At 39.0% G+C, this 24,749-nt stretch overlaps 1 protein-coding gene across 5 annotated transcripts in view; it reads left to right on the top strand.

Annotated features, from left to right (window-relative positions):
• cnih3 (cornichon family AMPA receptor auxiliary protein 3) overlaps positions 1–24,749 on the top strand; it is a 115,502-nt gene that overhangs the window by 24,408 nt on the left and 66,345 nt on the right. For all 5 annotated transcript variants that reach the window (XM_034228632.1, XM_034228633.1, XM_034228629.1 and 2 more), the window contains exon 3: positions 17,774–17,821. In XM_034228632.1, coding sequence (XP_034084523.1) covers positions 17,774–17,821 — 48 coding nt within the window. The remainder of the gene's footprint in view (positions 1–17,773; positions 17,822–24,749) is intronic.

Raw genomic sequence — 24,749 nt, 5'->3', positions numbered from 1 at the left:
ACTTTTTCTTTTAATGTTTAATTGCACTGTAACTTGTATCCATGTATTTTTTCTTTTAATGTTTATTTTATTAGCTTTTCTTTTTAATGACTGATTTTAAATGCCATTTTCTTAATCTCTTTCATTTTTTGTAAAGCACTTTGAATTGCCTTGTGTTGAAAAGTGCTATATAAATAAACTTGCCTTGCCTATATTTTGGCAATCTGCATAAGCAGGGGTTAAATTGGGCCAGGGCTGTCTGGGTCTCAGCCTCGGCACATAGACAATCTCTCCTTCATCATTAGGCTCACGTGTTGTAAATAAAATGTCTTTAAAATGTGTACTCCGCTACAGTGGCCGACCTGTGCCAACGTGCTACAACGGGCCAAACAACTTCCAATAAGGAGTAACGCGCTGCACTTTAAAAAAAACAATCACAAATGTGCCAAAACACATGGAAATAAAGAAACATCTTCACCAACTTGATGGAACATGCAATGCATTTAATACAATTGCTACATAAACTAAATGCTGCAAATAAAGAACACTGCAAGAAGTTCAAAACACAACGGAAACGGGGACAATGCACACAGCTGGGACCGGAGCACTCGTTTGAGTATTATAAAGTAAAATGTCCCCTGGTTTCTGTTTTTGTTTTGAGCTTATTGAGTGTTCTTTTTATTTGCAGTGTTTCGTTAAATACTTTTATTAAAAGCTGCGCATTTTTCGTAAGTTGGTGAAGGTTTCCTAAATGCTGCGCATGCTTTGTCAAGTTAGTGAAGATGGTTCCTCATTTGCATGTGCACATTCATGTTTTTATATTTATATTTTTGTAAGTACAGCGTGACTATCCTAATGGAAATATTTTGGGTTGTTGAAGCAAATTTGCACGGGTCGGGTATAATGGGCTTGTTCCCTGTTCTCCCCTCACTCGCACCTCGCTGCTGCACGGAGCGGTTGAGGGGGTCTGCTGCGATGTCAGCAAACTATCCGACCCCGTTTGTAACACGGAGCTCCTCTCCTTTACCGTGCTTTCTGAGTATACACTTATGATCAGTGTCAACATCAAATGTGTTCACAATAGGGCAGTCAATCAATTACAAAACATAATCTTCCTTATTTGCTCATTTCCATAGTCAACTCGCGTTTAAGTTTTAAATGTTCCTTAAAGGGATATCTTTTTAAGATTTTGTAGAAGTATACAAATATGATTGCTTTACACAAAAGGACTATTGTCTATTATTATTATCAGTGGCGTTTTTATATGTACAAAAGTGGTGGGGCACGAACAACTTAGAAGCTTCTGGTGCTTTTTTAAACACGTAAACAAATAGCTGTAGGCTATCCATGGTTCCGATAGAGAGAGAGGGGGGGCGGTCCGGGTATAAGAAAAACACAGACACTCATCACCGAGGTCACAATATCAATCGATCCAGCAGAGCAATAGCCTGCTGTAGGCAAAACACAGAAGATCAACAAAAGATATGACATAGAATGAACTCATCAAAGCTGAAGTGATGGTCAACCTCCTTCACTTTCTTTCCGTTTTAATGATTTTAATTAGAGATGCACGATATTGGGTTTTTGAAACCGATACCGATACCGATAACTTCCTGCTTCTCAAGACCGATACCGATAACCGATAATAATATAATATATATATATATATATATTAAATGTTTTTGCACACCTGGTGGTAAAAAAAAGACTAGTAGTGAGCAAATGACATGAGCATTACTACTATGAACAAAACAAAGCCAAGAACAGTTTTGACTCTTCAAAGTGACCATATTTATTTTCCCAAATAAAGTTCTTGCCTTTTTCAAAAGCCTCGTCGATAGGTAAAAGCCAAAAAAAATATTGTATATTATCGGGGCTATTAATACTTTTATCGGGTTTATCGGGATGACGTCATAATTCCTAATATCGGACCGATAATTATCGTGCACCACTAATTTTAATCGTTATACGTTCCTCTCTCTCGTCTCCTCTTCACTACAGGGTGAAAACTACACTTTTCAGCTCTCTGAATTATGAGAGGACGTTTGGTAGGTATGCCAGCACAGTGCCCCTTTGGTGATTATTCTTTTGTCGCACACTTTGAATAGAAAAATACTCTGAGCATGCGCAGTGTAGTTTTTACAGCACCCATTCACTTAGACAGTGAGAGAGAGGGGCTAGATCGGGGCTTGACCCACGTCGCTCAAAACGGCTCAATAGGCACATCTGTAGTGTGTAGTCCATACCCGACGGGTGGTATTTTTTTTTACTGGTAGCTCGCAAGCCCTCACTAAGTAGCTCGCCAAGCAAATCCAAAATGTAAAAAATACACCAAAAAAAAAGGGAATGTAATTAAAAGAATCTACCCTATGCATAAACGAAACCTCAATCATAGCGAACTCTATCTACTTACTACAACTCTATATCTATCCAACACCCCTCCTCCCCCCACAATGAATATCGACCAATCACGTTCTTGCAACAGTTTAAAAGGGGAGTGATTAGTAAAATATGCATAAATAAAAAGAAAGAATGCTAACTAGGTAACATAAGATAAGAATAAACAAGTTTAAATGATTTGTTATTGGTTGTGATCATATTCTAAAGATGTTTGGATTATTGAAAAATATACAGCTCTCTTTCATCTGAGTGTTGAGAGCTGTATCCATAAATTTATTTTGTGCTCAAAGTGCACCAGATTGATGCATTTCACTTCAACATTTAAAAATATATATTTCCCGGGGACCCCCCTAGAGGAGGTGAGGTCCACCCCGGACCCCCCTAGAGGAGGTGAGGTCCACCCCGGACCCCCCTAGAGGACGTGAGGTCCACCCCCCCCCCCCGGACCCCCCTAGAGGATGTGAGGTCCACCTCCAAATAAAGCAGTTTAAAATAATTAAATTGTAACATGTTCTTTTAGTAAACACTGCAAACGGGTCCCACAGACCCAAACAGCACACAAAGGTTAAAGGTCAGCATATAATAATGTTAAAATGTGCTAAATATATACACTGCAAAAAACAAAAAAAAGAGGAGTAAAAGTAGCCCCCGACTTGTTTTATTTTTTGAAAGTAGCCCTCATCCTAAAAAAGGTTGGAGACCCCTGCTGTAGACACTAATTAGAAGAACACAGACTAAAACATCAATGTACAGATGAATCAGATGATTAAACATGATCTTAAAATATATTTTAAGATGTATTTTTTTTGCATTTATTTGCATTTGTTTGGAATTCTTATTTGAATTACTTTCTGCTGACTGTACCTATTGTACCTGCCCCTAATGACCAGTCACCACTGATTATTATTGCAACAATCGGGGAGTGCACAGACATTTTGGGGGGGCGGAGAGCTCAAGTGAGAAAAAGGGCACTTCCCATAATCATTTATAAAAAAATGTTTTAAAACAAAAAGTTAAATATAGTTGCACATCTCTGACTTACTGATACCCTCACACTCACGCAATTGTGTAATACTCAACAGAATTCTACAAAATAATCAGCTAACAGAGACAGTGGTCTTCTTTAGTCTTCACAATGCACAAGAGCAAACAACAAACTAGTGAAAATTAATAGTTATTAAATGAGCAGCCAACAATCAAAATGATGAAGTTACTGTTTAAGGACATTGCAGGCAAACAGATCGTTTTTTCATGTACTTTGTATTTTGGTCTATTTTGCTTCCATGTTTTCTTTCACTCTATTGGAAATAAAACTTCCAAGAAACAAATAAATGGTGTTCGTTTTACTACCATGTCTGAGTTCATCTATAGATTTAAAGTTAATCTGCATTTAAACATAACATTTCAGGGGGAAATACTGACTTGACGTAAGTAACTATCTGGAGAAGTTGTGAGTTGATATGTTTTTTAGTTTGATCCTTTTCACCTGCATGCAAATTAGCGCATTTTAATTAGGTCTAGTTAACGCCTCATTTGCATATCATTGTGGTGATTGTGATGACGTTATTAGATACACATTTTACTTTATTCACTTTAAGTATCTCCCCTTAAGTAGGCCTACAGTACATTAGCCATGATAAATTGCCTTAGCTAAACCTTGAGCTAACTTATCCATTAGCTAGTAGCTTACCTAGTTAACTATATTTGTTTTTGTCTTTTAGCTAATTAGCTGTAAACTCTAAGTCCCAAGTCACTGTGGTGAGAGTCAAGCAAGTCAAGTCAAGTCATACGACATTCTGATGAATAAGCCCAGTTTCCTCATTTAAATCAGTTCAAAGACAGTGGTTATGAAAATGGATTCAACCCACACTATGATCTTCATTACATACACAGTTAATCATTTGAAATCTAATTTAGATCGATGACAATCATATTAGATCATATTAACCCTAAAACTGCAGACAATATAGCTAGGACTCAAAAAGTCTGTTCAAAAAGGCAGAATTCCAGGTAAGAAAATCATATATGGCATTTTCCATTACACATATTTAATTAAAATGTCTGTTAACACTAGAACCGCCAACAGCGTCAGCACCTACATAGATATCATTTTCAAATCATTTAATTTGTTCCTCTTCATCATTTCCTTATAAACTAAGTAGGAAGATTTAAAACTCACTTAATTGGGTTAATTTAGAAATGGCTTCAGTTTATCATCATAACAGATCAAAAAGTTCAGATTGATTTTACAATAAATCAAGGAATGATGCACTTCTACAAACAAAACATCATTAAAACATTTAAACAAACTACTAAAAGTAGATGAACTACATTATTCAACAGTTTACAGTAACTTCAGATAATAACACAGGGGCCTCTCTCTCTCTCTCTCTCTCTCTCTCTCTCTCTCTCTCTCGCTATCTCTCTCGCTCTCTCTCTCTCTCTCTCTCTCTCTCTCTCTCTCTCTCTCTCTCTCTCTCTCTCTCTCTCTCTGTGAAGTCCTTTCAAGTCATCTGTCTCAAGCAAAATATGCGACTCGAGTCGGACTCGAGTCAAGTCATGTGACTCGAGTCCCCACCTCTGGTAAACATGAACATAATAATACTTAGGCTTAATATACTTTGACAAACTTTGACAAACTTTGAGTCTCTTCGAGGTATTTCTCCACTCAACACACGTCCTCCAACTACACGACAACTTAATAACCTTCCACTACTTTTCCACTAAAACTCTCGAAGTGAGGAAACAGGCGAGTGTGTTCTGCTTCATCACACCTTAAAATTGCTGCAGCAGCTATCAGGAGAAGTGATGGAGAAAAATGTACATTAGCTTTGGCCAGCATCGAAGGCTGCCCCGGGTGAGGTTGTTTGAGGATTTGTTCCTTTTTAATCCCCCTCCCTCGAGTATTTGGGCTTTTACGAACACGGTTGGCTGTTAATAATGCATGGCGGTATAGTAGAGCACGAGCAGTTAGTTTGGAGGTGACTTTGACTTAAGAGCTCCGGATCGAGCAGCTTGACTTCCACACGAGCAGGAGAGAGAAAAAAGTTGGATAAGGAGACGAAAAGATTGCAAGAGGTGGGTTATAGATGGAGATAGACAAGAGGTGAATATGCAAATAAAGTAATTATTTAGCTTGAAAGCCATTTTGAAATCAGTGCATTAGATTTCCCCACTTTCATATTTTGTGGTATTTGCATATCATTATGCAATTGAGTACATATGAAAGAATCCTGTCGGGGAAAGGGGTACAAAAGGTTCCATCTCATTTTCTCTTCCTGTTTCTTTCTTCTCCCATTATCCCATGTTTCCTAAATCCATCCTTCCTTTTCTGTCTCCTGCTGCCTTTAGTATGCAATGCATCACTGCTGCCCAGTTCCAGATGGAAATGTGGACCTAAAATGCACGACTTCTCCTCTGAAGATATTCATCTAATATATTTGAATACGGTTTTTCTCTGGGTTCCACAAGCCCCTAGACCCAATTACTTTTTGAAGAATTTTATTTTTCAAAGCAGATATTTAAACAATAATTGTGTATCAAAGAATTTCCAAATGTCATTTGTGTGTTAAAGGATTTCTTAAAATAAATATACTTAAAGGTAGCATGTATGATCATTAAATAACCTTTGTTTAAGGTTTGTTTTGAATAAAAGCATTCCTCTGCAATAATCAAGTGATAAATCACAATTAATATTTTTAGCCCCAGTATATAGCAACTGCATTCTTGTTGGAATACTTTTGACACTTAACGCACATGTTTGCTATCTTTCTCAAAGTAATATAAGAAAATAAATGAACGCCCCCCCCCCCCAAACACACATCCACATTGTTGAGTCTGTTTTTGTGTGCCTTACCATCATGCATCGATAGATTTAGAGGTGTTAAGTTGTTTTTTTTGTCTTCACTTTTGGTATAGACCAAGGCCAGCTATCAAAGCAATTATATCCATGACCTGATCTGATGACCATTTAGCCTCTTGGGGCAACAGCTGATATTCAGTCCGCAAATATCAATACTAAGACCATCGTCTTATGTGGGCTTTGTCAAAAGCTGACTCAAAACTGCACCCCCGGCGCCAAAACATTACAACTCCTTTATTTGTCCCGCAACGGGGAATTTCTATTATATGTTACATTACATGACATGTCACTTGTTAGACGCTTTTATCCAAAGCGACTTACATACTCAATACTATGGACAATCCCCACAGGAGCGATTTGGGGTGAAGTGTCTCAGGGACACAACGACTGCAGTGGGGTTTGAACCTGTGGCCCCCCTGTGCCGAACACCAACGCACTAACCCACTACGCCACACGCCTCCCGACAGCAGAAGTGCAGAAAAAGTAAAGAGAATAGACCGTCATATATTTATATTCATTAAAAAAATAACTAAGTATGCACACGTTATTATTCATAAAAAAACACAATAAGTAAAAAAAACAAATAACAGATAAGTACACCATGGTAAAATAAAATGGCAGTATTTATTAAAACAAATTAAATTGTGACCATATAAAATTAAAGAAGTACCGGTTACTGTTTGCCGATTGTAAATAAATTGAGAGAAAAGATTAAGCATATATTGCACAAACATGGCAGCGCCATCGCTCTGACACCTCTCCATCAATGCAAGTGTTTGTCTCATTAAACGATATCTTTAATAGAGTGAATTTCCCCTAGGGGATTAAAACCAGTATGTCTTCTAAGTTATTCTACAGTCAGTAGAATGGTGTTCCACCAATTTGGAGGTCGATTGTTTGATCTGCAGTCAACATGAGGAATTGTCCTAGTAGGCAAGCGTGGTAGCATAGACTGATAAAGAGCTGTGTTAATGCAGTCCATTTACCATACAAGCTAAATTACAGGAGAAACAGCCACTGGATAATACAGTTTAAGGACGCAAAGTTAGGTAATGTAATAACAAGTTGAGCTTTTTCATTAGTTACATTAGTCTGTTAGCAACAGCTAGTTTCTCCCCAGATACCAACCTTTTTGTTTGGAATCTAAAACTCAAATTTGTATCTTCCGATTTTAATCTTCTTCCTGTCTTTTGAATTCAGCAGTATGATTGCTGCGCCCTGAATACAGCTATTATCATAATTCTCCTTCCCTCTTTCTCTCACATGCACAGTCACACATTTACAGTAATCATCCATATGATCCGCTTCTCACTAGCTCTTGCATAATGTCTCCCACCCAGCATTCGTTTCTTTTCTGTAGCTGTCTCTCTGTCTTGAAACCAGGCAGTCTAATTAGCACTTTCTGTCAGCTTGCCTCCTCGAGAAGGGAACCTCCCATTGAGAACACCATTTCCACACAAAACTCGTACATGCACACACAAGCTCATAGGGGTAATCTAACTATTAGTCTTTCCACAGATTTGTAGTAAAATGTGAAAGATGTACAAGTTTCTATTTTTGTTTCCCCTTTCCATCTGTCTCTGCCACTCATTCACAATCCATTCTATGTCCAACTTCTGTAGAAAATAGTACAGTACATTGGGTACGCTGTTGTTTTTATCCTAGAAATTAGTAGATTCTACGAAAAGTAGGGCTGCTGTTGCTGGAGGAACTGTGGCTCTGGTTGCTGATGTTTCAAAGGCTCATGTTCATTCATGTTCTGGATATGTTTCAGTCTATATGCATGTATTACATCCTTGTGTGGGATTTCCTGCATTACCATCCCTGCCAGATTGTTAGGGAGTCATTTCCTTACACAGAATTCAATTACCAGTTTAACATTTATTTTTGTATTCATCCAAAGATGTGTTCAACTTGCTCTATTCCCCTTTGATATTTATAGCTCTGAACCCTAACCCAACACTAACACCCACCAACATTTTGTTCAAGATGAATTTGCACACATTCCCAATACAAAGGACTCTATCAACTCCAGATCTGATCGCCAGCAATTGGAAACATGACACAGTGGTTAAAAAACATGGTCATGTGACATGCGTTGAAGTGAATATATAATATTATAACTTATTTTTGAACAATTATTTCCCTCCACAAAGCCACCAGAAATCATTGACAGAAAAGGTCAATTTTAGAAAAACACTCCATTCAAACTCGATTTGCAAAATAAGACTTGAATTGAAAAGATAAACAAATCAATATCAATGCCACCCGTCTGATGACAATTTGACCTATGGGGCAACAGCCAATATTTCAGGAATCCCAGTATAGTCGGCAGATATCCAGGCAAGACTTTGAAGCGTCCCATGGCACTTATTTGTGCCGGAGGATGGAGGAGCGATAACGGAGGAGCGATAATCGATCCGGTGAAATCCACTCGCCCCGCCCCCTTACTGTGTGTCGCTCACTGATTGGACGATGCAGCGCATGCACTGATCTGATGCTTCTTAACATGAGAGCAGTTTCCCAGCGGAGTGAAGAAAACCAACACATCCTCACTCCCAGGTCGGCCTATGTTGACGTTATGTCAAGTCCCCTGTCGGCTTTTTCCAACGCAAGGGGGGGGGCCTTAGCGTCCATTTTCAACGCAAGGGGGGGGCCCTTAGCGTCAATTTTCAGCTTTCCGGGATGTCCATATGCTTCTATGGACGCTCATGGAAGCACGGCGTTCGTTTGTGTCGACTGCCCTTAAAGGCAATGTGAGCGTCCATTCTCATTGGATAACGGAGAATTGTACACCCGGAAGTAAGTATTCCCCTTACTGTCGATTGATTTTACAGTGATATCTGCACTACTCATCGACTAAAAAACACCAGATTATCCTTGTTAATTACACAACATTGATTGGTTTAAATTGTGTGCAATGCTTTTGTATTTTTCCCCTTCGATTCGGAGAAACAAATGTTTTTTCGGAGTAAAGGATGGCAGAAGACACTACACTACCCAGAATCCCCAGCTATCGTTTGGACTACACCATGTGCTCTGTTTGACAAACCCCGTGATAGTCCTCAAGCTCTGTGATTGGAGAGTGTGCTCCGAGGGTTACGCCGATTCTCGAACAGCACTTGAAATGGGATGGAATCACGGCAGACTGTCCAAAACTGGATTTGAACGGGTCCACCGCGTCCCCCCCTCCCCCCACCCCGTCCCCAGAACTACACATGCTGGCTATTCTGTTTCGCAACATGTTCTGTATCTATGGCACGTCTCTACTGGGAGTTGTAGTTTTAAAAGACGTTTTCGTATTTCCCATAATAAGAAGTTGCCAGTATTAAACTGTGTACATCCCTGGAGGTTTAGGGGATAGGAAACACTCACATTTAAAACATATAATTAATAAATGGATGAAAATTGCTTGTGCCCATAATGGGCAGCATTAATATATATACACACATGCCAGCTAAGGTCAGAAGAGCTTTATTTAACAGCTGGTCTTATGTTTGTGACCCCTGTTGTTAATTGATAACATTACATTACATTACATTAATTGATGAGCCTGAAACATGCACTTGTTAAGGTTCAGAGGCACATTTTGCAAATATGGCAGTATAGCCATCGATCAGCTTAAGATAAGATATACTTTATTGATCTCAAGTTGGAACATTTGCGTTACATCAGCATGTGTAACAGTTAAATATGCAGTGGTGTTTATTTGTAAATCATTTAGTATAATCACACAAATTCAGTGTTTTATATTCAACAATTCTGTGTTCTTTATTTATTGATTGTTCAATACCTGACAAGGTCGGAGATGAAATATCTACATAAATCTTATAAGAGTATAATACATTATGTATAATATCAGTTAAAATAAGTGCTTCAACATAGTTAACATTGCTGGAGGTATATGCACAAATATTGATAGATGTCTTGTAATGCAATATTGAGGAACCTGCGACCCAAGTTTTTCATTCAATGCATAACTACACCATAGTTGTGTGGGCCTATATGCTATGTCAATAAACCTTAGAAAATCTTGAGATCTTGAAAGGGATGTGCAAAATAGTCATTATATAGAGTCTTTAATTAACTATTAGTAGAGAATAACGAGTAATTAATATACTTTATAGGGATCCTATTAATATCTAATAATAAAAATAATGAAATTCAATAACATGCTTTAACCACTAGGTGTCCCTTTATATCATTAGTGTTGATAATGCAAGGAGACGTATTGTGTGAAAAGAAATGTAAGATGTTGTTTAATGGCTGATATATTTATGATCCACGTCACGTTTTCAGTTCCTCATGTTTGTCTAGAAGTCTTCTCATCAGAACTCAGAACTACGGCAGATATGTAATATTTAATGCAGCCGAACCGTGTATTACAATGCCGTTATGTGATGACTTCCAAAGAGAAAAGCGAGCACACTCGGAATAAAGTATTATTGTATTTTTAAAAAATGTTTTCGGTCTGTTTCCGTTATTTGTTAATGACGATGTGCTGTGAGATGTGAGACTGGAATTGCACAGGGGAAAATAACGTAGGCTATCTTTAGATGCGGATTTTGTTAAACTAATATGTTTGCGCTGTGGACCAACACTATACATTGACGGGGAAGGGGGTAGCAATAAAGATAACACCATTAAACAGTTACACAACATAACAGAAATAATATCGATAGCAGCGTCCCTAGCAACCACCTTGGTAACAATGAAAACGTTATGGACGCAATTTCCTGAAGTAATCTTCATAATAACTAGCAAACTAAAGATCATGTACATCCACTGCACACATAATCTGAAATAACAACTCATATTTCTCGCATCAAATGACATCAAAACGCATTTTAATGGCCAAACTAACTTTAAAATAGGCTTTTTCCATCGAGAATAAAACGAAGTTCGGCCATGTTTCTTTTTTCTGCAGGGAGAAATTTGAAGATCACGTACGTCAAACAGAGCACATGGTGTAGTCCAAACGATAGCTGGGGATTCTGGGTAGTGTAGTGTCTTCTGCCATCCTTTACTCCGAAAACATATTTGTTTCTCCGAATCGAAGGGGGAAAATACAAAAGCATTGCACACAATTTAAACCAATCAATGTTGTGTAATTAACAAGGATAATGTGGTGTTTTTTAGTCGATGAGTAGGGCAGATATCACTGTAAAATCAATCGACAGTAAGGGGAATACTTACTTCCGGGTGTACAATTCTCCGTTATCCAATGAGAATGGACGCTCACATTGCCTTTAAGGGCAGCCGACACAAACGAATGCCGTGCTTCCATGAGCGTCCATAGAAGCATATGGACATCCCGGAAAGCTGAAAATGGACGCTAAGGCCCCCCCCCTTGCGTTGAAAATGGACGCTAAGGGCCCCCCCTTGCGTTGGAAAAAGCCGACAGGGGACTTGACATAACGTCAACATAGGCCGACCTGGGAATGAGGATGTGTTGAAGAAAACACAATAAACTCACAGGAGTCACTCCTCAGTTTATACTGTGTTTTGTTTCAATTAATGTATCATCTAGTTACAAATATGTGATATATCTGAACAACAAAGTGGACACAAATAATGTTATTTATTTATTGGAAAATGTTATCATGATCTCCAATTCATTTTTATTATGAACACAATACAATTGAAAGAGAGACAGATTTAATGTCTGTCAGCAGGAACAGCTTTTTTCATTTTACATTTTTATTTATTGTCATTTCCATTCAGTCACAGCTGAGACATGAATTACGTGATTTGTCTCAGTTTAAAAGCCAAAACAACACAAGTGTAAGTGCTGTGACTTAATGTTATTGTTATGCCTACAACAATACCGTTACGATAATGCAACCAACCTCTGTTCACATTTATTCAACCCACAATATTTCTGTTATGCTTTCTCTTCTCTCAATTATTTTCCATACATCCCTGTACTGGTGAGAGGGACTAAGACGCAAGTGAGACGCAGCTAAAGTCTACAACCGGGTTTTAGCCAGTAGGCAGTAGTGGGTCAGTAGGTAGAATGGTCGTCCACCAATCGGTGAACCTTCCACTGTTACATTGGTGGAACACTAAAAAGACAATATTTAATAACTAGCCATAGTAACAATTAGTTGATATATACCAACCCTGTTATTGGCAAGGCCATGACATCCTATTTTTGTGTTTTTTTTCTTTTAAAAAAAACCCTGAAGTCAGAAAGCTTGCTAGCTATGTCAAGCTAACAGACCTTCTTTAGATTTTTACTCCATTATTCACTATATTAAATACAATATATGAAATGCTGAAGACAAAGTCCTAACGAGGAGTAAATAGCAAAGTACAGAGAAAATAAGAATGAACTTGGAGTGTTATAGTTAGATTCAGTGACTAGCACTAGCATGGTTCTGGGTTAGCCATTAGCTAGTGTACCACCTAGCTGCTAGCACGGCCTATTTCATGAGGATCTGTTGATTCACATTGAAGTGCAAATATCTGATGTGACAAAATGCCAACAGGCGTATCTTTAGAAAAGCCAAAAACATATACATTCTGCTTGCTATCTGTACATGATTTCACACATGCCACTCCCCTAACATTGAAACATATAAAGAAATATGTACTGTGATGAATTTGTCTTTATTGGTGTTCTGTGTGGTCAGGATTTGTATTTCACATGCTAATGCCATATATTTGCTTGAATACAAACAGTTTCCAGTGAGCATGTTCACTCTCACAGTACATTCATTATGAAGGGATAAAGCTATAAGCAGAAGCAATTATTATATCTGAGTCTAAATCAGAGTGATAACTCAGGATGGAGATGAAGGAAAGAGTCTGATGTTTGTTTGTTTTTTACCTTTTTTTATAAATAATCCTTATATTTATTATAGCGCTTTATCAATGACTCTCAAAGCGCTTTACAAATACACATTACACATACAGATCATACATACATATAATAATGTGTAATACCCACAGGAGCAAGTTCAGGTGAAGTGTATTGCCCAAGGACACAACGGCTTTATAGACGCAGCGCCGGCGGGCCACACCGCCCATCTTCACACCTCAAAGTCATCGAGGCGCTTTTACAAGTACACATTGATATTATACATGTACTGTGGACAATACCCACAGGAGCAAATTCGGGTGAAGTGTCTTGCCTTTTTTTATGTGAATTTTAGTGTTTTCATTAGCATGGGGGATTGGTATGCATCCCACTATGGAACTGAGTCCAAGTGGTGACAGCTTCTGTAGCCTTTCACAACGTTTAAATCAACTCCTCATTCACCGTATCACTCCATCTCCCTCGCCGCTCCACGCCTGTCTACCCCGCTTAGGTTCAAGTCTTACTTGAGACAGGGGGGGACATTTATCCCACAGCATTTAAACATACTTGATACAAGTGGAACATTAGCATTACAAACACCCTCTTTCACTCCACCTTTAGGGGTCAAATGCCAAATTAAACGTACCACGTACACTTCCTGTTTGAAAATATTCTCTTAATTGGTCTTCATAATTATTTAAAGGTCAATGTAATGCCCTACACCCTTCAACTTCCCATCTCCCCTTCCTCCAACTCTTGTTTATACTTCCGCGCTGCTCTCGCTTGTCAAGCAAATTCTCGCTAAGTAACATTTCAAAGAGACATCAGCATAATTGCTTGGTAATGAGTAGACAGTTGCGGGTTCGTGCACACACACATACTGACAAACACAGACACACAATGCTGTTTGAGCCGAATATATTTACGTGTCCTCGTTCAAACCCGGCAGGATATGAAGGAGAGGGGGGATGTGAGTTCGCTCATCTCTTGATAAGGTGCGTGGTCTCAACAGGAAATAGACATTAGCAGTGGAGATAATTGGCTGGGCCTTTCATGTGCATGTTTGTATATGGATAAGGGTGTGTGCAGGAGGTGTAGAATGAGGTCATATCAAGGGCAGAGGGAGGTTTACAATTATGCGTTTGGAAGAACTTGAAAGACTTCCTGTATGCGCAGCAGCAATCTTTAAAATACCACTATGAATACACGTTTTAACTCAACCACACTATCCTGCCGTTACTCCTTCCAATAATTAATTCCCTTCTGTGCCTGTCATGCTGCCACCGTACATTGCACTTCAAAGTCTAACTTTTTTCAAATGAATTGGCTTTTTCTTTCACTTTGAGACATTTGAAATAATAAAAGGCGATGGCATATATTCTTCCACATTTTTTCCCACGCTTCCTTCCGTTGTTACATGAGGTAACGTCCCATGAGGTATTTCCAGGAGATGAGAGCCAGAGTCGTGATATTGTAGTTGGCAAGTAATGCAAACAAATCAAACACACACACACACAATTACTTTCCAAGAATTGGACAATAAATGTGATACCACGCTTATATTTTGTGTGCATAAAAGCAGTATTCATTTCTTTTTTTGCTACTTAGGGCTGCAGATTTGTTTTCCTGACATACACTAGCCTACTTACGGAATTGCCAACAAGTCCTCCAACTCATACGACCAAATTGGTCGATTGTTCAAGCGCTTATTACGACCTATAATCGTTTTAAAGTTTTCGACCTCTAGTGCTCCCGTTGACTGCAAACGCTCCGGTGGGTCGTTTATTCACAAATAACCCTCTCTGGAAAATCCTAAATTGTGGAATAGTTTGGCCATTAAAATGCTTTTTGATTAGATTTCTAGCGAGAAGTGTATATTGTACTTTTAGAATCCACGTCCAGTGGATGTGTGGGATCTATAGTTTGATAGATATTATGAAGATGATTTGAGGTCTCGCCAGGAGAACGTGTAACGGCAGCGTCCATGTAAAGTTAGCGTCAACCCTCACGGGGTGAAAACTGTTTTTCCAGTCTCGAAGTTTTCATAATAAAACTGTATTCCCCTCACTGTCACATGATTACACAGTGATATCTGCAGTACTCATCCACTAAAAAACATCAGTTTATCCTTGTTAACCCTTAAAGACCTAGACGGAATTTTCGCCTGCCTGACTCTCCTGTATTTATTGGTTTCTTCTAACCTTTTCTAACCTTTTCTAGCAGTCAGCATCAAGTGCCTTACCTCATTTGATTCAGGAGAACCTCAAGTTCAAGTCTGGTTAATTCAAGTCCACATTTTACCTTAACTGTGTGATAATAGCTGAATTTACCAGCACTTTTCAAAAACGCCAGTACAAATGTTGTGTTTTTTTACTGTTTACTCCGCCAGGATCATAGGAATTTTCTTTTTTATTATTTATAAAGCTGCATTTAGATGTTTTAAGCTTCCAAATTAAATTGAATCTGCATGTTATGTTCCCTGAGCAAGTTACAGCCATTTATTACAATATTATCCTTGGCGTTTTTCACTGAAAAACACCAAGGATAATATGGAATAATAAAAACGAAATGTATTTCCATATTTAAATTATTGATCATGTTTGTTCTGTCAAAAAAAGGTTGAGAGTAAAAAAAAAGAAGATATTAAACCATACATTCTAAAAGTATAATATACACTTCTTGCTAGAAATCTAATCAAAAAGCATTTTAATGGCCAAATTATTCCACAATTCAGGATTTTCCAGAGAGGGTTATTTGTGAATAAACGACCCTCCGGAGCGTTTGCAATCAACCACTAGACTTTAAAACGTAACTATGGGTCGTAATAAGCTGCTGAACAATCAACCTATTTGGTCGTTTTTTGTAGGAGGACAGGCTGGGAATTGCATATTCATGTATGTATTTATTTGTTTCTGCCAATCTGACCAGAAATTCGAATATTTACTCCTTTGCTTTGTTCTTTACCAAGTTCTTTTGGTTATTTTGCTCTTTAGTGACGTTATGTTCCAGTTGGTTTACCAGGCACCTGCTGACTTTGTCTGCTGTGATGCTAGTATACAGTCATTTAGGACCATTGTCACAGAAAACATCAAATCCACTGCTCAAACATAGTTAATAAAAGTGACAAGAAAAATAAAAAAAGTTGCTCTATCTATGGTAGGGCTAGCTTGCCAAGTCAAAAATACATGTATAGTGTTCTCCGTCTTTGGGTATGACGCTGTTGCCAAGGTAGGGGGCCTCACTGTCCATACAGTGAGTTAAAATAATTGATCATGGCTACTGTGTGTTTTAAGTATGACTGCCAGTTGTGGTTGGGCGCATGTGTATTTTTTGTTCATGCCTCTAGGACCTCTAGTAAGGGTAGTCCCCTCAAGTGTTGTTCAGAAAGTTGGTCCCCAATGCAAATAAAAACCAGTCTGTGTGTACATTGTACATACAGTCATTGTCTACATCACAGCTCTCTCCTTGTGCCACACACTCGCTCACACACACACTCTTTAATGTTCTGTGTGGGCATTTTTGTATACACTTTGTCGTTCCCGTGGTGCCACAGTTGTTGACGTTTGCAGCCTGCTTATTAGAAGCAGAAATAAAGTCAAACTGACTGCTCACAAACAGCAGGACGCTCAGATCAATGTATGATTTATAAGCAGCCAGAGTTATGCATCGCCCCCTGTGGAGCCAAGTCAAGACCTGAATGCGTCGCTATAGGAATTAGTTAATATTTGATGATGATGTTAAAAGCTTTGGTGAAGTGGCGGCTGTTAGAGTCAGCATTGTGGAAGGTGCTGATTTAAGCATTTCACAGCTTTTAACACAAGCTGAGAACACTCAAATATATTATAGAAACTTATATAAACACAATGATAACTAAAGTGACTTGAGGGCAAATGCACTCTAAATCCTCCACATTTCTTATACGTTAACTTCCTGCTGTCAAACCACATATGTGGAATACAAACTAAATGTAATGACCTCCTAAGCTGGTCCAGTGAGGTCTTCACTTGTCACACCTTTCAAAACACATTAAAGTGATATGAGGAAAGTCATACATGACCCTTACAAACCAGGGGATGATTACACATGATCTTAAATGTATCGACCCCAAGACACCTTAAATGCATCACCAATACATGCATCTTTTTTATGCACCATTAAAAAAAAAAAAACTATAATGCTTTGCTCGCATCAAGTGTGCATTCCATTCACTTTTATGAGGAACAGTTACATATATTTAAGTTCCAGTTGTCTTTGAGTTGTGTTTGTGTTCAATGTCCAGTATGTGTTCACTGAACCTTGAAACAGTGCACCTATCCTTGGTTTACGACTTACAGTTTTATAGAAGTCAAGGAGAAATGACCCAACTCATAACTTTCTCAGTAAACATTGTTAACATAAATTGATTCTCATTGTTAATTGCTACTTTCAAGTCTTCCTTAATACACTATGATGTTAGTTAGTTTTATTAGGATTTGATTTAGAGTAAAATAAACGGTTAACCAGTGTATCCTTTAGGGCGGGGCTACCTTGTTATTGACAGGCTTTGTCCGGTCTGCTTTTCTTTTTCTCGTCTTATTTCAACCCTTTCACAATATTTCAGTTCATGAATTGTAATGTTTTAGTTGCATCTTTCACCCAATGTCATCATAATGAATTGATTTGGTCATGAGTAAGAAGATGTTCTGTGAAACCTAGTGAATTGCAATCGTATCTTTTCTGTCTCCTCACAGAGGGAGAGGCTGCGGAACATTGAGAGGATCTGCAACTTGCTTAGGAAGGTAAGCAGAGAGGGACACACATTTTGGTTTTGAATTGGATTGGTACCTGTCTTGTCATAGAGCACATAACCCCTTTGCTCTTGCTTGGTATTGGATATACTCATCACTTTTAGGAAAATAAGGCTTCTGCTTGACAATGAAGAATTAGATTTCTGAATATGTGGGATTATACTGCCGAACAAAACATGCAAGTATCATAAACGTGTGATTGCCAACTTAACTCTGCAATATTCCAAAATCCTATTGCTTTTTTGAGAGGAAGCCCTGGCGATGCTAACTTCGAGTTGGCCTACAACAATCTGTCATCACTGCACCACTCTATTTAGAGCTATCAGTATTCTACCGGTCTGGTTTCAGTAGTTCAGTATATAATACATTTTTTATTCACTTCTCGGCTTGCCTCATGTTGACATCAAAAGGGAGACAGAGATGGAGAGCCATGCAGACTATGTTGTGTGTCTGTGTTTCGCCAGTTTTCCTTGAGGCTTAAAAGAGGCCTCCTCCCAGCTTCAATGTGACATCTGTTTCTCCCTCCACCTCTCTGAAACTCACACTGTGCTGCACGTCTCATGCATGTGTGCACGCCACTGTGTGTTTGTGTGTGTTTATGCATCGGTTGAACAGCTAATCTTGGTTATCAGTGTTGTCAACTCCAGCCCTCGGGCCCTCCGCTGGCCCCTGGGGGGGGGGAACATCCCCCTGCAGTGCTTTTGCAGAATCAAATACATGCTTTGACACACAAATAAGAGATACAGCACACACACACACACACACACACACACACACACACACACACACACACACACACACACACACACACACACACACACACACACACACACACACACACACACACACACACACACACACACACACACACACACACACACACACACACATCAAGTTGCACTGTCCTTGCAGCTGTGACAGGGATCATGAGTGGTAACTGCACATGTGCTAACACAAGCAGCAGTTAAAGAAGTAGAGTATTACCCAGTTTATGTTTACTCTATGGCTTTCCAATCAATATTCAATACATGAAAAAACATATTCCAAAGCCAGAGACCCTCTAAACCTGTGATGTAGGATTAGGCACTTTAATTTAGATTTCTGTCACAATTTCTTCCGTATCAGTTATGGTTTGATATTTAGTTTAAGCAGGGGTCACCAAGCCTGATTAATTGCCTGAAAGATCAATGAACTGGCCCTTGGGTGATCAAATTGATTTCTGGCAGGTACAAGTTTTTGGTTTTGCAGTTTGAGCAGTTCCACTGTCTGATTTCCCACATGGATACTTTCAATAATCCTGTAGTGTAGTGAACTTGAAATGTTACCGGAGTAGTATTTTATCATTTGGTGGCTAAACCTGTAGTTTTGACTGAAACGTTATTTGAAAATACTGCAGAAAAGACTGGTGCATTCCAAGTAATGAATATTTAAAGGTCCCCTATTATACTCTTTTTCCCCAATATATTTAGGTCACAGATATATATAAACATGTCTCTGAAGTGTTTGGCTCGAAATACCAAACAGATCATTGCAGCATGCCATAAACCCCTCGTTTCAGCCCTGATTCAAAAGTGCTGATTCTGTATCCGTAGCTTTAAATGCAAATTAACTGCCCTCCCCACACCCCTCTGGAGTGAATGGTTTAAAAAAAAAAAAAAAACACAATGGTGCTGTAGCAGGAGATTCAGGTGATAAGGTGGGCGGGTGTTACCTTGGTTGGTTATTGGCTAAAGGTTGCACAAGCCAATAAAAATATTACGATGTCACAAAGTGACCAAAATCTGGTCAGCTCATTTGCAGACAGGTTTTTATGTAGATGGATCAGGATAGAAAGTATCCTGAAAGTTTCACAATCTCTTAACACAGAGGGGACACATATATAGAAGACCTGAAAACTGGACTTTGCATCATAGGTGACCTTTCAATTATTTACCACAAATACAATTCGAAGTACCCAGAGAGTTCAAATCAGCTGATGATAAACCAAAGAAGTATACTTGTTTTTGGCTTATCAAAAACATTTAAGAACTTTAATATTGATGTACTAAAAGGGGCCCTATTACGCTTTTTTGGGTTGTGTTATATAGGTTTTTGTGCATGTAAATGATCTGCAAAGACTCCTTTCCTTTACTGCTGTAGCATAGTGACATCACAATGTTACACTCACACTTCTATTGGCTAACACATTGTACATGGTAGACTAAGGGGGCGGGACATCTCTAAACGGTTAACCAATCACATCATAGCCGGCCAGCTAACCAATCAGAGCAGACTGGGCTCTGGTTTCAGACAGAGGGTGAAAAGAGGTGCTGCAGCACAGGCTGTATGAGAACAATAAAGAGCTTTTTGAATATTAGAGCATGGAGACATGTCCCAGTAGAGACACTATACTGATATGAACCTGAACATTACCAAAAAAGGACCCCTTTAATCACACTGATTAAAAACAATCTATAAATCCTGCCCACTGATTTGCATCAATGCCTCCAAAGCCCTCATACAACCACAGATATCTATTTCAGAAGAGGTGGTATCGTAAGGTAAGCTAAATAAGGTCTCAGAAGTAATCTCACAGTATTTATATATCATAATTTTGTCTAATGTTTGGGGTGATTGACGATCAGTAGTTTCTAGTGACGCGAGAAAAACGGAAAGAAAGGACATCCCTGCCAAGTGCCTCAAGGGACATTTGACTTTTTCTTACATGTATTCAAACTCATACATCTTCTCACAGTTTATAAACTTCATGAACACAATTTATGATCTATATTTCGAGTCTGCTGACTGTGCCTGTCAGCGGGAACGCCTGAGGTCGTGATGCAGGAGGATCTGCTGCATTGTAAAGCTTTTTTACACATTTCTCCAGCGCTGGTTCTTCCTTTGCTAAATGTATTCAGATCGCTCCAACTGGCACAGTCTCAGCACTTTGGTCCTGATTGATTTAGTTAAAAGCTTTGGCTGCTTTTCTTTTGTTGGCATACCTATTTGATAGTTTTTAAAAAAGAGGCACATGCAGACATATGGACTGATTCCATTTTTGTTCTCAATAAACTGTGTTTTGATGGTTGTTGGACGCCTGTGAACCTATTGAAGGATTCAGCTTGAAGGGAACTGTTTTCTTTACTCTCAACTGTGTGTACGTGTGCGTTATTCATTGGATATGCACTCGTGTGGCTGGAAGCAATGAGCCGGCACGTTGTCACAGCAACTAAGCAAACCTGAGTGTACTTGTACTCATTAGCGCTCTTCCTGCCTTTATTTTTGGACCTGTCTTTCCCCTTTCCCTCTCTCTCCTCCTCTATTTCAGCAACTAAATCCATCCCTCTCTCTCTTCTCTCAATCTATCCATTCCTCTATCTACACCTTTCTAATTCTAGTAATGCGTAGGTGACGAAGGATGGGCTCGGCATGTCATTATTTAGGTTATTTTTAAGGTGCAGAGCGTATTTTTTTTATTAATCTGGAAACCTTAGCCTGTTTAATCAAATTAATGTACATTTATCGCATCACCCTATCTTCCTTCAGCAATTCCAGCGCTCATTTTTACCACTAATTGCATGGTAGCATAACGGGTGCAAGCTACATGTATTGCACTGACTAGAAACCACATGACATCAGTAAGAACCATTACTAATAATAATAATTCCTTACATTTATTATAGCGCTTTTTCAATGACTCAAAGCACTTTACATATACACACATTACACATACACATACATGCAATGGTCAGATACTGTGGACAATACCCACAGGAGCAAGTTCAGGTGAAGTGTCTTGCCCAAGGACACACCGGCTTTACAGACGCAGCAGCGGCGGGTTTCACCCCTTGATCTGATGATCATTGCACAGCGCACTGCGCCACACCGTCCATCTTCACGCCTCGAAGACATCGAGGCGCTTTTACAAGTACACATTAATATCATACATGTACTGTGGACAATACCCACAGGAGCAAATCCGGGTGAAGTGTCTTGCCCAAGGACACAACGGCCTGATGCAGTGGCGGCAGGAGCGGGTTTCGAACTGGAGTTCCCCAGCACTCCCCTTGATCTGATGATCGGATGCACAGACCACTGCGCCACCCGTCCTAACTCGCTGCAAGGGCACGCCTAAACCATGATAAATGGCAGTCGTTGGATTTAGGTGTGATGCCGTGCTGTCTATAAACTCAACTTTAGCTGACTTTCACCTCAGTTATAAATGGAGTAACAGTAATGTTTGCATTGCTGTATTTTAATGCAGCCATGGAAGTAGTGAAGATGAAACACAGTCACAGTTTGGCGCTATCAAAAAATGACTAATATGTCATTTTTCCTGTTACAACACACAAACATTTTGCCATTGATGTATTTCCAATCACAATCCAACACGTCCATGGCTTGCCAAAAATGCCTTTATTATGCCTTTGTCCTCCTTTAAGTGCAAGGTTTTTTTGGAACAAAAGGTCCTACAACATTCTATAGGTTGAGGTCGATCTCTTTAAATCAAACTCTTAATGTTCTGGATCATTATATATATATACATGCACATACGTCTAAAGCTATCTTACCGGGAGTGACGGTGTGCCACAGGGGTCCATTCTCGGTGCACTATTATTTACATTAAATAACATAGTTCCTTTAAATCAGTACTTTGAGGACTATCTTTAAGCAGATGATGCTCTTTCGCACGTCCTTGGTTCCCCTTCACCCTTGATGTCCTTACTTGTTTGTAATAGACTTGTTTTGAATGTGGAATAAACTGGTTGGTGTTCTTAACATTTACCAGTTTTCCTGACTGCCCATTTAAGACTTGAAATCACCTCTGCAATAGTTTTTAAATAATGGACACAGTGAACTATGGTTTGAATGAATCTTCTAAGTGTTTTGTTATTCATTCTGAACCTTTTGGCTGTCACCAATCTCATGTAAGATACAAGATAGAACTGCTTCGGTTTCTCCTGACCAAGACCTCTTGTAAAACTGGTCTCCCTCCCCTCTCCTCCTTTTGCACCCCGCTATTTTCACTTCTGAGACTCTTCTGACTTCCCACCCCTCTTACTTTCTCATTAATTTCATTGGGTTTTATGTTTTTCAGCTCTCTCTTTGTGCCCCCCCCCCTCCCTCTCTTTCTCTCTCTGGCTCTGTGTGTGTCTCCTCACATTGGAAAGAGATGAGACAGGAGTCAGAAATTGAGTGGTGCTGAGCTGTGATCTCTGCTTCTGTTAGATACGCTGTGTGTGTGTGTGTGTGTGTGTGTGTGTGTGTGTGTGTGTGTGTGTGTGTGTGTGTGTGTGTGTGTGTGTGTGTGTGTGTGTGTGTGTGTGTGTGTGTGTGTGTGTGTGTGTGTTGTGTTGTGTGTGTGTGTGTGTGTGTGTGTGTGTGTGTGTGTGTGTGTGTGTGTGTGTGTGTGTGTGTGTGTGTGTGTGTGTGTGTGTGTGTGTGGTGTGTGTGTGTGTGTGTGTGTGTGTGTGTGTGTGTGTGTGTGTGTGTGTGTGTGTGTGTGTGTGTGTGTGGTGTGTGTGTGTGTGTGTGTGTGTGTGTGTGTGTGTGTGTGTGTGTTTGTGGTGTGGTGTGTGTGTGTTGTGTGTATGTGTTTGTGTGTGCTTTCACATCCCATGTGTTGGTGGTAGTGCACATGTTTGTTCCCATTGTTCCAGCACAGTTGACTCAGTGTAATTGTGTTTGTGTGTGCACACCAGTGATAGTATAGATCCTAGTGAGTAATAAACAAACCGGATGTTTTAGTTTTTTGAGTATTATGTATCGGAGGATTATGCTGATTGACTAATGGTGGTCACCATGGTAACACCCAACCTATTCTGGGTGCAGGAGACTTGCTTGCTCCTAGATTTGTTCCAGTGCCTTTACAGTGGTGCACAGTCCAAACACAATGACCAGATAATGACAAAAACTAAATGAAATGCAGTAGTTTGGATTGTATATTACAAATGTTCAGCAGACGAAAGTTTGCCTAACTTTTAATACACAAAATAAATAAAAATAAAAGTGTTCGTCTCATATCTGCTTGGTAGAGCCCTTTTATTACCAACCCGACAGTGACACTAGTATTGTTTCCTCCTTGTGAGTCAGTGTATGAGTCATCATGGCAAGTGATTATTTACATTACAACTTAAATAAGCTCATACGACTTGAATGAAAAAAAAATAAAGAATTAAAATGCTTGGAAATGCTGTAACTGCCTGATCAGAACTCAACATGTAACCTACATGCACATTTAAACATATCCACAAACGTCATAACACATAAATAAATAACACATAATATCAAAGTAAAAGGCAGTGCTATTTGTAAAAATGTTTATTGCAGTTAATGCAACTCAGTGTTGCTATGGTACAACGAGATCAACAGAAAGTGTCAATTTGTTGGCTAACTTTGACCAATATGTAATTTACTGATACAGACCATAAATAAACTAGCATCAGTTGTTTTAAGTGATAAACTAGTATTATAATAATTAATGCTTCATTATATGTGGTTTGCATTGGAGTAAAATGTATCATTTTTAACTAGTCTGAAATGGAAATACATTTACAATACTTGTATAGTACAAGTATCTCATAATTGTAAGTATAGTACTTGAGTAAATGTACTTAGTTGTATTCTTCAGTGTATTTCAGTAGGTTTTTATGTTTTTCTGTTTTTGTGAAGCAAGTGCGATTGACTTGAAACAAGCAGGAAACAGGCCAGCAACCCAATGCAACCAACATCCTTCAGTGAAGTCTCTTGTCACACTCACTACACTGTTACATCCTTAATGGTTGTCATAGAGAAGTGATTGCTAACAAGGGCTCTGCACGCACCAACAGCACTCATTGGTTGAGGCCATTTCACAGATACTTTATATGAGTGTAGCTGTGAGCTGATCTCAGTGTCCCTGTTTTAAGATCCCACAAGCTACATTTTATTATTAGCATCT

The sequence above is a fragment of the Gymnodraco acuticeps genome, unplaced genomic scaffold (genome assembly GCF_902827175.1).
Source record: "Gymnodraco acuticeps unplaced genomic scaffold, fGymAcu1.1, whole genome shotgun sequence".
Taxonomy (NCBI): domain Eukaryota; kingdom Metazoa; phylum Chordata; class Actinopteri; order Perciformes; family Bathydraconidae; genus Gymnodraco; species Gymnodraco acuticeps.
Note: the sequence above shows the minus strand (reverse complement) of the source record. Positions and strands in the feature narration are given on the sequence as shown.